The sequence below is a fragment of the Nomascus leucogenys genome, chromosome 15, assembly GCF_006542625.1.
Source record: "Nomascus leucogenys isolate Asia chromosome 15, Asia_NLE_v1, whole genome shotgun sequence".
Classification (NCBI taxonomy): domain Eukaryota; kingdom Metazoa; phylum Chordata; class Mammalia; order Primates; family Hylobatidae; genus Nomascus; species Nomascus leucogenys.
The window spans coordinates 90,976,836-90,993,215 of NC_044395.1; the positions used below are offsets into that span (position 1 = coordinate 90,976,836).

A 16,380-nucleotide genomic window follows, 5' to 3' on the forward strand; every position below is an offset into this window, starting at 1 on the left:
AAAAGGTGCTAAGAGCAGTAAGTAAGATTTTATGATTAAAAAATCAAATACAGTTTGATAGGCTTCAGTGGTTATCTTTGAAGTCTCCAGGCAAAGCAAAATAAAACAAACTGGAGAAAAATTTTCCAAAACTCAGGAGTTAAACAGAGCTAGTAAAATGCCTATGTCATGGAGGAAGGCTAACTCTTTCAGTAAATTAGGGAAACAGGCTGAGCTTGCTTAGCTGGTGGGAGACTTAATTTTTTTCTTGATTTCAGTTTAAAGTCTTTGTTCAAAACATATTTTAAACTAAGTGTACAAATATGTACAAGGTTTGAAACTTGGTCCTTGGCCCAAATACCTAAAGCCAAATACCACAAGTAAGCCACTTTTCTTAGCCAATCAGTATAAATGCCAAAAAAGCCCACAGCAAGACAGGAAAGGATATTTTTCCAATCCAAGAATTATCAAATCTTTGAGCTGGAAGGTTTCAGAGACAGTCTGTACAAAGAAATAAGTGAGTTTCAGTAGAGTCCATGTTTTGATGTAGAGTCCTGCAGTCTTTTAAGGAAGCCACTACCAACAGAGGAACTTCGGTAATGGTCTAGTTCTGACTTAGGATTTTAAAGCTCAATACTATCAAATGTGAAAAAGTTATCTGTTCCCTATATTCCATTGTGATGTTAGCTTTCTTTTTTTTTTTTAAACTAGTTTCAACAGCTCTGAGGCTTAATAAAAACTTGCACAAAAATGTAAATCAACTAGAGAAGCTTATATTCTTGATTTGTGGTAAAGAAGAAGAAAATTTAAAAATCCGCAAAAATGCATTTTCTTATTTGCATATATTTTGTCCCTTCTACAGGGACAGAAATTGAATAAAACCAATCTTCAAAGCAAAATAGAACAAAAATATGCATACCCAAATACTGCAAGAGCCAATAAATCCAACAGAATTTCCTCTTTGCAGAGTTAGTGTTTCCACACAGACAAAGCCTCTAAGTGTACTTTTTACATTAAAAAACAAAAAAAGAAAAAAAAAAGAAGACTAACATGGTGGTCTGCAAAAGTGTAGCAGTTTTGTCCATACTGATATGGAAATAATAGTCTAACCATGCTAGGATAGCTACTTAAACATCTAGTTTCCAGTAAGCTATGAAAGTCTAAAAGGGAAAAAGACATGGGAAGGAAAGAGCTAAGGAAATACTGAAAAAGAAGAAAAACAAACTGATGAATAGATCTTCCAAGACTCAGTAAGCTTCTCCTTTTTGGAAACAGTTCAGAATTATCTAGAGTTTGCTATACAGGATGCAGTAGATTTAGCAGCATTAGCTTTGTTTCTACATCTGAAAATCTCATCTTCATAAGCTTTGAAAGCTCAGAATTAAAATCGAGTATGTTGCAAACACAAACTACCTATTTCATTACAGGCTGTTTGGCTTGTCTTGCCACTTGAATAATTTTTACCAAAATATCCCCATGAAAGAAGTTTAGAAAACAAAAATTGTATTTAGAGCAGGAGATAGATAGATTCAGTCTGTAAGGAGAGGTGATCTGATGGCTCCCAGTTGCAGGATATGTCTGTGAGTTGACTACGACTATGCTTTCTCTATGAGTCGTTCTTTATCCCTACAAATGTAGGTAACTTTCCGATCCCAAAATCCAGGTATAACGTAGAAGATAAGATTTGTTTTATCTCATCAAAATTCTTTACCCTCCCAGAAAGTCAAGTAGCCAACAAACAAATAAACAAAAAACGCTGTCCAATTATGCAACACACAGCTAGGTTTCTAGGAACAAATTCCTATAGACAAAAAACAAATCTAATTTTAGATTGCTTCTTTAATGCTTGAGTGCAAACAAAGAAATGTACAGAATAGGAAAAAAGTCAGCTCTAAAATGAAGTCCAACTGTCACAGACCACAAGACGGGTGCCCTCAGGGAGTGTATAGGAAAAAGAACTTATTTTTAAGAATAAATGAGAGAAGAAAATAAAAATATCCAGTGTTTATATATAAAGTGCAAACTAAAATGGCAATTCAGCATTTCCATGATGAATTTCAGATTGAGAACATTTTACAAATTATGGCCATGCTAATGTGCAGGACAGTGATGAATGTATAATGAAAATAAGAAAGTGGCTTACCAAGAAAGAAGTGTATGTTTAGAATTTTTTTAAAATAGCAAATGCAGCCTAACTCTGTAATAAAATAAATTTCTACCTTGTTAGTAAGCGCCATTTTACAGTCCCAGACATTCATTCATTCATCCACTGATAAGACTTTTCCTCTGTGTGAGCGTTAGGGGTCATTTCTCTTCTCTCACCACCATATCCCAATGATGTCTCTATCATATTCTTTCCCTACGGAATATGACTAATGATGTGGGATTTGTGTCCTTAATTTTACATGTACAAATGTAAAGGTAAGGAATAGGAGAAATCCCAGACTGTTAAAATGGGAAGAGATGATCCTAAGACCATCAAGTCTAATGGTTGGTAAGGAACCTGAAATTCAGAGAGGCCCTACTTGCTAAATATCACAGAGCTGATTAGTGATCATGACAGGACTAGAATGCAGATTCCCTGAAACACTGCCAAGAAGTCTATTACTGTATACTCTTTTAGCTTCCCCAAATGGATTTGAAAATTACAGTCATGAGCTGCATAATGACATTTTGGTCAATGACAGACCACATATATGAAAGTGGCACCATAAGATTACAATGGAGTTGAAAATTTTCTATCACCTAATGACCAGCTGTCATAATGTCATTGTGGTGTAACTTATTACTCATGTGTTTATGGTGATGCTGGTGTAAACAAACCTGCCCTGCCAGTGGTATAAAGTATACCACATACAATTATGGATAGCACATCATATTTGACAATGAAATAAATGACTCTATCACTGGTTTGCTTATTTGCTGTACTATACTTCTAGTTGTTATTTTAGAGTGTACTCCTTCTACTTATTAAAAAAACAAAAACAAAAACAAAGTTAACTAAAACCCTGGCTGCCTCAGGCAGGTCCTTCAGGAGGTATTCCAGAAGAAGGCATTGTCATCACAGGAGATAACAGCTCCATGCCTGTTACTGCTCCTGAAGACCTTCCAGTGGGACAAGATGTGCAGGTGGAAGGCAGTAATATGAATGATCCTGACCCCATGTAGGCCTAGGCCTAGGCTAATGTGTGTTCATGTCTTAGTTTTACACACACACACACACGCGCACACACATTTATTATTTCAATAGCTTTTGGGATACACGTAGTTTTTGGTTACATGGATAAATTGTATAGTGATGAAATCTGAGATTTTAGTGCACCCATCACCTGAGTAGTGTACATTGTATCCAATATGTAGTTTTTAAATCCTTCATTCCCTTCCCACCATGTCTTAATTTTTAACAAAAAGCTTAAAAAGCAAAAAATAATAATAAAAAAGTTTAGTACAAAAGCAGCTTATAGAATAAGAATATAAAGAAAGAAAATATTTTTGTACAGCTGTACAATGTATTTGTGTTTTAATCTGGCTTACAAAAGAGTCACCAAGTTTTAAAAAATTAAAAAGTGTATAAAGTAAAAAAGCTACAGTAAGCTGAGTTTCTTACTTTATTGTTGAAGAAACAAAAATATTGTTTATAAATTTAGTGTAGACTGTTTATAAAGCCTACAGTAGTGTTTAGTAATGTCCTAGGCCTTCACATTTACTCACTGCTGACTCACTGACTCACCCAGAGCAACTTGCAGTCCTATATGCCCCATTCATGTAAGTGCCCTATAGAGGTGGATGATTTTTAATCTTTTATACTCTACCTTTCTTATACCTTTTCTATGGCTAGATATATTTAGATACACAATAGTTATTATTGTGTTACAGTGGCCTACAGTATTCAGTACAGTAGGATGCTGTATAGGTTTGTAGACTAGGAGCAATAGGCTATACCATATAGCCTAGGTGTATGGTAGGTTATACCATATACATTTGTGTAAATATACTCTATGATGTTTGCACAAAGACGAAATCGCCTAGAAGATGCATTTCTCAGAATGTATCCCTGTCATTAAGTGACACCATACTTCTTTAAAAATTTCCAATCAGTTATAAGATGACGAAGTAGGCAACACTGTTCTCATCTTCCCACACTTGAGCAAGTTGAGTTATACTGAACCAATGAACAGCCTTTGGCCTATTCCTTGATTGCAATATAAAATAGAAGAAGGTGCTACCCAAGAAAGTGAGGACAAAAGAAAATAGAAGATTTGCATCAGATCAAGACTTTAAAGCAAATATTACAGGCAAAGCATAAGGACTTGGAGACAAATTACATTTTTTATCAATTTAAAAAAGTTTTAATCATAAAAGTGTTACATACTTGTTATAAGAATAATTCAAATTATATGAAAGTATAAGAAATAAAAAGTAAAAGGTCCTCATCCAACACTCCCTCCTGCAAATTCAGTTCCAAATGTATTCCCTAAAAATCACCAGTAATGTTATTTATCCTTCCACACACTTTTATATAGTTATTTAGCCAAATGACACCTTTTCTGTAACACTCTTCTTTAACGTTGTTTTTGTGTGTAAGCATATCTAATACAGAACTAAAACAAACATTTACTTCCTACCACATTCTTGAACTGAATAAGAATGAAATCTCAGATCAGACAAACAAAATCTTGTAATACTTTGGCATGAAATAATCACCCAGATACCCTAAAAGCTACAGATTTTTTTTTTAATTAGCGATGGCCAAGCAACACTGACAGATACTACACAACACAAGATAAAACAAGTTGGACTTGTCAGGTTTCATATAGCCAAGTAGTTTAGAAAGGAAAATGTTAACAACTTATCTCATACTCATCAGCTGGTAGACAATACCATAAATATTATCATAGAATCTATTTATCAAGTGGTATCTTTTGGGCACTATATGTCATTATATATCATTTCATTTAATGCTCATGACCATATTAAAGGGTCATTAAACCTATTTTACAGACGAGAAGACAGGTTCAACAATTTTTCCATCATCACCCAGCCACGCCAGTAACTGGCAGGATCAGTATTTGTATACAGATCGCTGATTTCAGACCACATTCTCAGCTGCCATGTGTATATTGTCCTCATTCCCCAGCCCAAGCTGTGCCTTTTGCACTCAATCCTGGTTAATTACAGTTAGCGCTTGATGTTTCTGTTTTAACCACAGATAGAGATGGGAAGTCTAAGAAATTGACTGGGGTACAGAGAACCTAGGTCCAGCTCATGTGGAGGAAGGCCACTGTGATTCTACAGACAGCAACCAGTCAGCACTCAGCTCACAAGATTCCATCCCCCCTTGGGATTGCCACTCCCCTGGAGTAACTGGAGGTGGATAAGACACTCTAGGCTGTTTATAATCTTGACAGGCACTAAACCAGGACACTTGCCAACGATGACGAACCAAAATCCCACCTAGAAAAGTTTCCATGACTCTTTGCTGCTCATAGCTCCATGAGGAAGAAAGGACAAGATATAGCAATGACTTTATTTATTCATTTGTATAGACTCCACTGCTTTTCAAAATGAATTGGCAGTTTAAAATTAAAAACCCAGAATCAATGAAACAATTATTAATGATAACAGCTAACATTTATTGAGCACAGACTATGTATGTATAAGCATTAACATGTAATACTGTTTCATCCTTCTATCCTCCACAGCCTTTTGAGATAGGCATTACTTTTATGGTCCAGATCTTACAGACAGAAAAATAAAACATAAGGAAGTTAGAGTATGTCTCCACAGTTGGTTATACAGCTAGTCAGTGCTGCAAGCAAATTTTAAACCTGATAATCTGATTCCACAGGTGATGTTGACCACTATGCGACCCTGCCTCCACAGAACCAGGGTAAAAGAACAAACACAGAGTAAGATTTGAGGGGTGTTAACAACAGAAGGCGCAGACAAGGAAAGTGGCTAAAACTGAAAACAAAGCTTGATTTGAGCTCCCTAGTCATCAATCCTTAAAGAAAAACGTGAAGAATTAACCTGAGTAGGGTATCCTATTGTCCTGTGGCTTTCCAATAACACGGGGATTTCAATGCTAAGACTGAAATGGCTGGATACCCTACTAATAAAGTTTTGTAACATTTGATTAGGCCTCAGATCATGAAACACATACAAAATCTTTATGGTGTTTTCAGACCTACATTGGGTCCTTCAGCACCTCCTCCCACCATCATTAAAAATACTAAATAATTTTTCTTATCATTCTGCTTGAGAAAGATGAAGGGGTTGTGGAAAAATGAAGCCCTGTTAATTGCTGAGTTTCAATCATCACATCTATTAGTATGTTCAAGAGTCTGGGTAAGTGAGGCACACAAATTCTAGGTTAAATTTTGCTCTGCCAACTCCAGCTGTGCTTTAATTTTCTTTCCCAAGGTCACACAGGATTGCTTTCTAAAAAAAAAAAACTTCCCTTCATAACAAGCAGAGATTCAATCCAGTCATTCTTGGAGAGCTTGGTGGTAATCTTGTCAGAACTCAGAGATGAGAACTAAACCAATGCTTCTTAAAGCTGTTTGAAACATCAGCTCTGAAATCAGCGATGAGCTTCATGAAGATGGGGACTGGGTCTTATTTATTTTTGTTTCCTTAATAGCATCGCCTTGCAAATAAACATTGTCTTAACTGCAATCTTAATCTTAGCAAGTCAGAGCTAAAAAGATCCTTAACCATCATTTGTTGCAAATGTTTACAGATGAGTAAACTGAGACTTGGAAAAGAAAATTTGTTAGTCACAAAGCTGAGCTGAGACTAATTGAATTAAATAGGAAGTGAGCTCTTCCTAATTAAGGTGAAAAACCCCAACTACCATCACAAGGCTGTAGAAAAGAAAGTAAGACATCACTAAAGGGATAGGGTTTTTAACTATAACCCAGGTGATCTGTCAGGGGTCTTCAGAAATCTCAAGTGTTAAGTGAAAAAAGGAAGCAAATAATTTAACAATCCCATGCAAAATAAATGAGCAACTACGCAAGTGGAAAAGACAAAATATCTTTACCTTGGGGAGTGGAGCAAAGTTCTGCCATGACATGTTGAAATTTTCAGAAAAACTGAAGATATTTTAGACTAAATATTTTATAGGTATTTTCCAGCCAATTAAAGTTTCTAATTAGATTCAGGTCAATTTTTGTTTCTTAACATAACAGAACTATGACATGATTAAATCCAACCAAGATCCCTGGCCACCTAACATAGGCCAGTCACTGTGTGAGGCCATCAGGCCTACAAAACAATGGCATGTTCTCAAGCAAGAAAGAGTAAAGCCAGGGAAAAGGTAAGCCAGCCTCCTGACAACACGTACCATCATGAAAACATTCAAAATGTCAAGAACTGACAGAAAAATTCCAGAGAAAATCTCCAAGCATCAATCTATTCTCTCTATTCAGTGCATAATCAAATCAATGGATCAATCGACCAGTGTTTCTGAGCATCTGTCACCTGCTCAGAAGGACAAGCCTTTCTTTAAGAAGTAAGAAATTAAGATAAGAGAATAAGAGACAGATAGGCAGATAGATAGATACAGATAGGTCTGCCTAGATGGGTAGGTAGGTAGACAGATAAACAGACAGATAAGGAAAAATAATAATGGAGGTGGTATAAAGTGTTGCCAAGTAACTTGGTCAGGCACGATCATTTTGGATTGGAAAGGGATAGGTAGAAAAGGCTTAAGTGGAGAGACCTAAACTGGCTTTGAGGCATTTGATGAGCAGAGCGTAAATGTGTTACAACTGTGAGAAACAGTGATGGCAATGGCACCAAGATGGAAGGGGCTAAGATGTGTTCAGATGACAGGGAGGCAAACTGTGTGGCTGAAGCAGAGGGTTCAGATGGGAGGCCCTCATTGGTGATAAAAGTGAAAAGGCACACTGGAAGTAGCCTGTGGAAGAATCCTCTATTCCAAGATCAGGAGTCTGGTGAAAGCACTAAACAGCTGTCTAGGTTGCCCCTAGACAAGCCATTTTTTTCAAAAGAGGTATAATTTGATCCTTCAAATTTGTTATGGCTAGATAAAAGCAGATCAACTTTAAAGTTACATGATTTTTAAAATATCTCTGTGCATTCACAGTTCGCCAGTGGAATCTTGAGGCCAAGAACAAGTGAGCAGATGTCTGCAGACTTGAGAACTAAGCTGAGGTTCCCCAGCAGTCATTTTCCAAGGAATCTGGGCAAAACACACTTTGTTTTGCTTGAATGGAAACAGCATCTATAAAGTTCCTTGTAGTTCTTTAATACAAAAACATAACACCAGCAAAACAGAAGCTATTCTAAAGTATGGCTTACACAAATATTGTAGCATATTTGAAGAAAAGTAAATAGAAACAGTAGAATAAAAAGAATATTTGAATTAAACATACACTTATTGTTCAGAAAAGCTATTTTAACAAAGAAAAACTTTATACATTTTTCCTTAAAATCATGTTAGCGATCCTTCATAATCATGAATATATTCTCATTTAAAGAACGTACAAAGTTCTTTCAAATCATTTAGCAGTAACCACTTACAAGGATTGTCTTTTCCTTTTTTTTTTTTTTGGTCACTCAAGTATGCTCCTTTAAAATGGCTGCTTTGCAGAAATCTCATCATAGGTAACTGACTCACTCTCCAGAACATACTTGCAAAGCAACATCTTAGCATTTACACTAATACCCAGGCCGTCAATGGAAAGACCCTTTTGTTTGGTTATGTTTGTAAATTCCGGGGTGGGAGGGTGTGTGTATTTGGGGTGTCCTACTATTTTTTTTAAATTCTCACGTAAAACAATTACTAAAAACAGAGCTTGTGGCTTGGACATGCCCCGAGTTCAATTCTTCCAGGAGTGGTAAAAACAGTCAACAGAGCCCTAACCTCCTTTCTATCTTGACTATACAGTAGTTTTCAAAGAGGTTTAGTCCTACTATGAAAGACTCATGTTAGACATTGGAAGGGTCTCATACAGAGTGACCACCAGGCCTTAAATAAACAAGAGAGATGGTGACCTTTTGCTCCCTTCTGCTGAAAGCCCAGCACATCCTGTAGCAGAGGACCAGAAAAAAGTTGATATGCAACCAGGTGCTGTGAAATCCTTGCCTCTGGGTTTCTGCCACACTTTCTTCCTTAAACAGTTTAAACCTCAACATGACTTAAATAGTATTAGGGAGTGAGAGAAAAGTACAATTCCTGGAACCAACTGTTCCACTGTCCCTTATTCCTTTGTTCCCCATATTGTTTGAGTCCTGTAGCATGCAGCACACGTTTCACTAGCAACAGGCAAGACAATGGATCTAGCAGTAGCTGGACAATTAGTCCCAATTAGGCCTATTTCCCAGCTGAATGTAAAGGGCTAGTGGGGTGAGGTGTGGGGAAAAAAAAAAAAAAAACTACAGAAAATTTAAAGAAATATTTCAGAATGGAGGCAAGCAATACAATGTAAAGCAAATTGAACTAGGGGTCAGGAGTCTCAGGCAAATTCGCTGTGTGGCATTGCAAATACTTTAACCTCTCTGTTCTTTTCTGTTCTTATCTATAAATAGGGGCAACCAACCACCAGCCCTCAGAGGCTCTGAAAATCTAATGTCAAATTGTGGTTGAAAGTGCTCTGAAAATTTGAAATGTTACACAGATGTATGGGATTCCTCCTGAGCTGTATTTGAATCCACAGATATCCATCTGATTTGTAAATCATTTACCTTTTAGTCTCCCTAGCAGAAGTTAATAGTGAATGCTTTTCTTTTTTTTCTTTCTATTTTCTTGATTGCTAATTTTGTTAAGTTCATGAGCGATACTTACATATGTACATGTGGAGGCTGGAATCTGCTCTGGTTGATGTTGTAGTGCGTGAATGCCTGGGTGGGGTTTGAGCTGTACTCATCCACCGTTATGGTAACTTTGCCTTGAGAAGGAATCCCATGTGCCATCCTTCCTCCCTATAGGCATGAGCAATTCACAACTTTACAGAGCAAAAGATGGAAGCAGGCATGGTGCGTTTCAGCCAACCTCTGAATCCAAGGATCTACTCATCAATACCGCTGTGCATTTCTGAAAGAAAAAAAATGTATATAAAATGAGAACAAAGAGAAAAAGGGTGTTCTAAGAGACATAAATTTAACATCTAGACATGAAACTAGTTCAAGGAAAATCTGAATATGTGTTGTTGGCTTGTGGATACAACTGTTCCCACCTCTCTTCCCTTTCATGCACTTCAAAGCGGATATTACACTCTATACATCATTGCTGGGTGCTAGCAAATCGTCTCAATGGAGTTCAAACTAAGATTTCCTCTTTAATTATAATTATGGCACTTAGCGTGTATTACGGAAGGGGCATATCCACAGTTGCTATGGCATCTGGCTATACATGGTTTGTGCTCGAAGTGAAGAATCTTCCAAACCTTCCCTGCTAATTGGAATGTTTGGTCTTTACAAAGTTGGTGTCACATAATCATTTGAAAGCTCCGTGTTTAAAACAGCTATATAAACACAATGACAGATAAGAATTTAAAATGTTGTGCTTATAACAAATACATGTGTATTACTACAACATGCACATAATAACCATACATTACACATATTTTTTTCTTTCACAAGCAGCTCCCAAAATACATAGGTAGGCAATGCTTGGCATTCCTCACCAGCCCAGAACCTTATGGTAAGGCAAATCCTTCTTGTTAAATGTAGTGTCATTTCTTTCAACACTCCAGTCACTCAGGGGAAAACCAAAAACACCTCCAGGTCTGGACCACCACTTTGAATGCATTCATTACCTCCCTTCTTCAAGCCCCGATGGAGCAGTAAAGAAGGGCAGCCATTACATCTGCCACCTCATTCTTGGTGCAGCATAATTCTCAGTAGTTGGTTTCATTTTTTAAAATTTCCATTAGTTCTGATTTTTTAAATAAATGTCAATATATTATTTGCTGCACTGGGTTGAGAAATGAAGATGTCTATTTTTATGGTAGGTGTGCAAAGGCTGAGGGAAGCAAATTCTCATGTCCAAGTTGTTGCAATTGATCAGTGCGGCAGAGAAGAGGCCATAGTACACTCCTTGGGTAACCCTTAGGTAACCCATGCTCTTACTTTAAGTGCACCACATCAGAATAGGTTTGCCATGTGCACCATTAAGCTCTGAGAATCTTATCTGCTATTTCAAATAAAAATATTTAGAATAATAAGATTAGATTTAAAATTGGCATGAAACACCTTAAATATGGAGCAAAATGCAGATGGCCTGCCATAGGCCATTTATTTTATTATTTTACAACCCGGGGCTTGTGTAGTCCTCCATATGCTAGCTGGGCTAAGAAATTCCAGAGTGTTCTACTCAAATCATTGCCTTCTTCATATTAGCAAAGCAAGCTAAATAACACCCACCTTGCCTGCCTTCCTAATGTCAAGTGCACTGCCAAGAGATGAATCCCTGTGCTCTGGCATTTTAAACAAAGTGTCACTTTGGGTTCTCTTTCTTTTTCCTGACTTCATGGGAGGTATGAGTCTTTTAAGCGCCAGATGATAGACAACCAGGCCAGTAGGATTAACTAAATTAAAATCTTTCCCTGCTCCTCTGATGTAAGATATCTATAAGAACTGCTTACAAATCATAATGTAGCAGTTTTCATACCAAGTTTGCAGCTGTTTCTTTAATTTCCCCCACAATTATATTTTACTGTTATTTTGCATAACAGTAAAACACAACACCTGCTTCAAATTGCAGTCCTGTTCTAAGTACTGTAATTCTCTTTTGAGACACAAAGTACCGAGACACTACTGAAGCGCAAAACTGCATAATTGCGTCGCGCTGAAAAGTAAATACAAATGAAAACATCTTCCTGTTATAGAAATGACTGTCATTAAAAAGAATGTTAGCCATCAAAGCACAGAGGGAGAAAAATTCACATTTTCAGACTGTGAGAACTTAGTGTTTGCATAAATTAGAGAGTGGTGTAAAAATTACTTGACAATTCTTATGTTCATTCTTCCATCAATGTCTATTGTGTGAAATACTGAACATTAAGAAGCAAAGGAAATCAAATTTATGTCTAGACCGCTGTGACCTCTGAGTAACAATCTCTGCACCCAGTACTAGAAAGATTTTAAATGTTTCTGGAGTAAATACACTAATTAAACCAAGCAAATGTGGCCTAGAAATAAAATATACATACCTAATATTTAAACATCTATGCAATGACTTGTAGCAGTTAGCATGATACCCACCCAAGTTCTACTATTTGAAGCTAAGAAGAGACAGAACTTAGCAGCTGATCAATTTGCACTTCTACATGGTCCGCTTGATCCTAATGTCATCCTTCTCTATCACTGAACATCTACGCCTCTTTGCACCTTTGCCCCAGTAAGACAAATAGAACATCTTTTCATCAGCAAGCACAGGCCCCTGTAACTCTGAAAGGCTAAATGGGTGGCTGGCACCTCATTTGAATTCATCTTTGCCATGTTCCCTTTCAAATGTTTTATCGAAACAGTGCACCTGCAGCGTCTATCTTCTTTAATCTGGAGTCCTTTGAAGAAAATGTCAGACTGAGGCAGAGAGCTTCAAAACTTTCACAGCACCTTTACAGACAAGTCAAGAAAAGGCTTATTTTTTAAAATGCTATGTTCATCCCCACCCGTATCTCAAAATGAACACATCCTAAGAATTTTAAACACAAACACCTGGAAAAGATTTTTTTTTTTTTTTTTTTTTTGGTAAACTCTGAGAGACAAGGGACAATGGACAAAACCACTTCCTATAACCTGAGAAATTTGGAGAGAGCTTGAAACAAGATAGAAGGATACACTGCTTACAACTATCAAGAAGATGTATATTTAGGCAGTAAAACCTTCCAAATGATCAGATTTTGGGGCATCTCACCCTCTTCACACTTACTTTAACTTTTTACACACAATATTTAAAGACAGCACTATTCTTTTCATAAATTTTCATTTTATACTTCGACACACTTGCTCCACAAAACAAAGGAAACCAGGACGAAATATCAAGAAGCCGAAAGAAAAATCCAAAAGGGACTGACACTGCCAAACATTCATGCTGGTGCTAGTTTGATTTTTCTCTTCAAAAAGAAAATCATGTGAGTACATTTTGCATTTCCTAGACAGCAATCACTTCTGTCCTTTAAGCTGTACAACTAGCAATATTCTTTTCCAGGAATCTAGTTGGAAAACCTTTTAAAGTTGGCTGGCAATGAAGGGATTAAAAGCTGAGGAATTAAATAACTGTCTCCACCTCCTAGACACCAGAAGTCCAATTTACCAAAACTTTCAAAGCAACAACTCATGACCTCTCTATCCCTGCACTGCCCAGCACAGCCTATGAGAAAAGAGCCCGCGGTTTTCTCGTTTCAACAAGGATGCTCATTTTAATCACTTGCCCCAAGATCTCCAGACCGAGCCTGGCGGGACTTTGGAACTTGCCTGCTCCAAATCCGCCAAATTTCGCTCTCTCCTCCCTCTGCCGCGCCGATCCAGTGCGTTCTTAACTCACGCCCCTACTCTTTTATGCCCACTTCCAGTTACTCATCCCTGTATCTGGGAGCGATGCCCACACGCCTTCCCGGCGGGCTTCTCCGCCAGGGTTATTTTGGGGGAGGCTGACATAAAGTTCCACGTGCTTCTGTCCACCGAGCGCCCTCCCTCCCACCGCACTTACACCTGAACTTGTCTCCAGCACTGCGGACACCCAGGTGACATATTCTTTCGGAGAGGGAAGGCAAGACTTTTTTATCCGGAGCCTCTGGCAACTCGTGGAGTCTATATAAGGTGGGGCGGTGGGGGCGCGGAATTCTCTACTTTGGATTGGTTTGTTTGTTTTAAATCTAGGGTGGTGGGCAGTTGCGCGGGGCGGGGGCGGGGGGTGCTTTATCAACTACACACACACACACACACACACACACCACACACACACACACTCGCCCTGCCCTTCTAGGCTCACGGCTGGCTCTTCCCGGCTACAACTTCCCCTTCCTTCCTGGAACACCAGCCTCTTACTCGCTCAGTCCCCCGTTGCCACCTCCGTCACCTCCTCGGCCGCCGCTCCTGCTGGCACTGCTGGCGCTAGCGCTGGCGGCCCCGGGCTCCGCTGGACGCCTATCTTTTTTCTCTCCCTCTTCCCTAGCTCTGGATTGATTGATGACCACCGGCGGCCAATGGCTCTGACACCACGCCATCCTCGGTCGGGCATCACAGCCCCACGTCCCCGACGTCAGCCTCCCGGGCGCGTTGGCATCCCCGAACCCACAGCGCTGAGCCCGAGCCCGGGGCCGCCGCCTCCTCCCTGCTCTACGCCTGGGCGCTGCCAGGTTCCTTCCCCGGAACGGCGGAGAAAGGAAGGGAGGGAGCCAGCGAGCGTTGGAAGGGGGTGTGGAGGCCACGGGATCTCCTCCTCTTTTGAAATCTTTTTTCACTTAAACTTTTGCTTGTTTCCCCCCTCGACCTGTTTGTGTTTGTTTGCAGCATCTCAAATCAATTATAAATTTTTCATGACCTGCATTTGCACTTAATTTGGTGTGTGTCTGTGAGGGGGGGTGGTGATGTACTATTATAAATCAACTTCACTGGGGCATCCTTAATTTATTTTCTTGCTGACGGATTCCAACCGGCTCCTGAGCCTCTAGAAAAATGCCCCCTTCACCTCCTAGGCCGCAAAACCCCGGAATTCAAAGGCTTTACAAAGATAACCTTGTTATACGTAAAAAGCAAAGAAACTCCTGCCTCTGTAGAGAAGAAATCCGGCGGCAACGGTTACTTTTCCTCGGTACTCGTCCCCCGTCGCCTAGCCTCGACCCCAGCTTGGGTCGCCGGGTCGCTCCGCAGGCTGCGAGGGTGGAGACCCAGGCAGCGGCGGAGGGTGAGGCTGGGGCGCGGGGACGGGGTGAGAAAGAGCCCCGAGCGAGAGCGGCGCGCGCGGGCGGCCCCGGGGGCGGCCGCGGGGCGCAGCCGGAGCACAAAGCTGTGCGGCGCCTTCCCCCCGTCACTGCACCTGGCCTCGGGCCGCCGCGGGAGCCCGGAGATGGGGCCAACACAATGCACCCGGGCCTAGGCCGGGGCGGCTCGAACACATCACCCCGGGACTTTCTAGTAAACAGCTCGCTGAGCCCTCGTCCCCACCCCCATCCCCGCCGCCCGGCTTTCACCTCAGCTTCTCCCCGATACCCCCTCCTCTCCTCCTAAGAAATCCCGGCGGAGGAGGGGGCGAAGAGGTGGGGACCCCCAGAGGTCGGGGGACTGATGGCTGGAGGGGGTGGAGGAGAAGAGAAGAGGCGCAGGATGGGGAGTGGGAGGGAAGACACCTCCTAAAAAAGAATTTGCTTTCGCTCAGGGGTTGAAAATCAGCCCTCCCCGGGCGCCGAATTGCCCGGGAGGCGCCCGCTCGTGCGGATGTCAGGGGCACCGGGGCAGACCGGGTCCGCAGCCTCCGAGCCCCTCGCACGCGCCTCTGACAAGGCACCTCTCACCCGGGCTCCGCTTTGTGTGTGCATTTTTTTCCCTTCCTCTGGTGCTCGGCACCGGGCTCCCGGCCGCCTCCTCCCCCTCCCCCGCCCTCCGCCTCCCTTCCCGGGGCGGATTACCTTTCCCGGGCTGCGCTCCGGGTCCCGGGGATGCCTTCAGCGCCCGGCGAGCAGGCGATCCATAGCCGAGCGGCCCGAGCCGGCTGGAGGAGCGCTGGGGGCGCGCGGGGGCGGCGAGGGGCGCGGGAGGGCCAGAACCTTCGACCCCGGAGGTCCCGCCGCAGGCTGGGGCTGGGGGCCAGGGGGCGCGGCGCTAGAGGGAGGCGGGGGGAGAAAGGACCTGAGCAGCCTCGATCTGGGGAGAGAGCGAGCGAGGGGGCGAGGAGAGGGAGCGAGGGCGCGGCGAGCCGGAGGGAGCGCGAGCGGTGCAGTGACAGGGACTGCCACTGGGGTCAAAGGAGCACAGCTCCAGGAAGCAGGGCGGCCGAGGCGCCGCTCCGTGCGCGCTCCCCGGCGGGACCCCGCGCCCCTGCACGCCCCTCCCGCAGTCCCTGCCCACTCGGACCCCCGCCGGTGCCCCGAAGCCCCAGGGTTTCGAGAGGAGGAGGGAGCCGAGGGCGAGGCCCGGCAGCCTGCTGGTGCTCCCGGGTCAAGCAGGCGGCAGGAAGCTGAGCTGCAAGTTCATCATGATGAGTGTGATCTGCGTAAAAAATGATAGGGGAAGGAAGGCGGGCTACGGTGCCCCAGGAAAAGAAGGGAGCTTTCTCCCAAATGGTGTTCTTCTGCAAAAAGAACACCCAGCTCCCCCCCACCCACCGACCTGCCAGGCTCTGTCAGGAGTCCTGGCACCGTTCCAGGACGCAGGGCTCACCGGGGGGGTAAGGGGAGCGGCTGGGACACTTCGCTCAGACCTAGGAAG

General features: G+C 41.9%; 1 protein-coding gene across 3 annotated transcripts in view; it reads right to left on the reverse strand.

Annotated features, from left to right (window-relative positions):
* Nucleotides 1-16,180, reverse strand: part of MPPED2 (metallophosphoesterase domain containing 2) — a 207,912-nt gene extending 191,732 nt beyond the window's left edge. For 2 of the 3 annotated variants that reach the window (XM_003254365.3, XM_012502891.2), the window contains exons 1-2: nt 15,582-16,180; nt 9,794-10,042 (exon numbers count right to left, since the gene is read on the reverse strand). In XM_003254365.3, the coding sequence (XP_003254413.1) occupies nt 9,794-9,921 (128 nt within the window). In that variant the 5' untranslated portion in view covers nt 9,922-10,042; nt 15,582-16,180. Of the gene's footprint in view, nt 1-9,793; nt 10,043-14,001; nt 14,311-15,581 lie in introns of those variants that run through there. The other variant, XM_030829238.1, reaches the window with a different exon arrangement.
* Nucleotides 16,181-16,380: the final 200 nt, after the last annotated feature.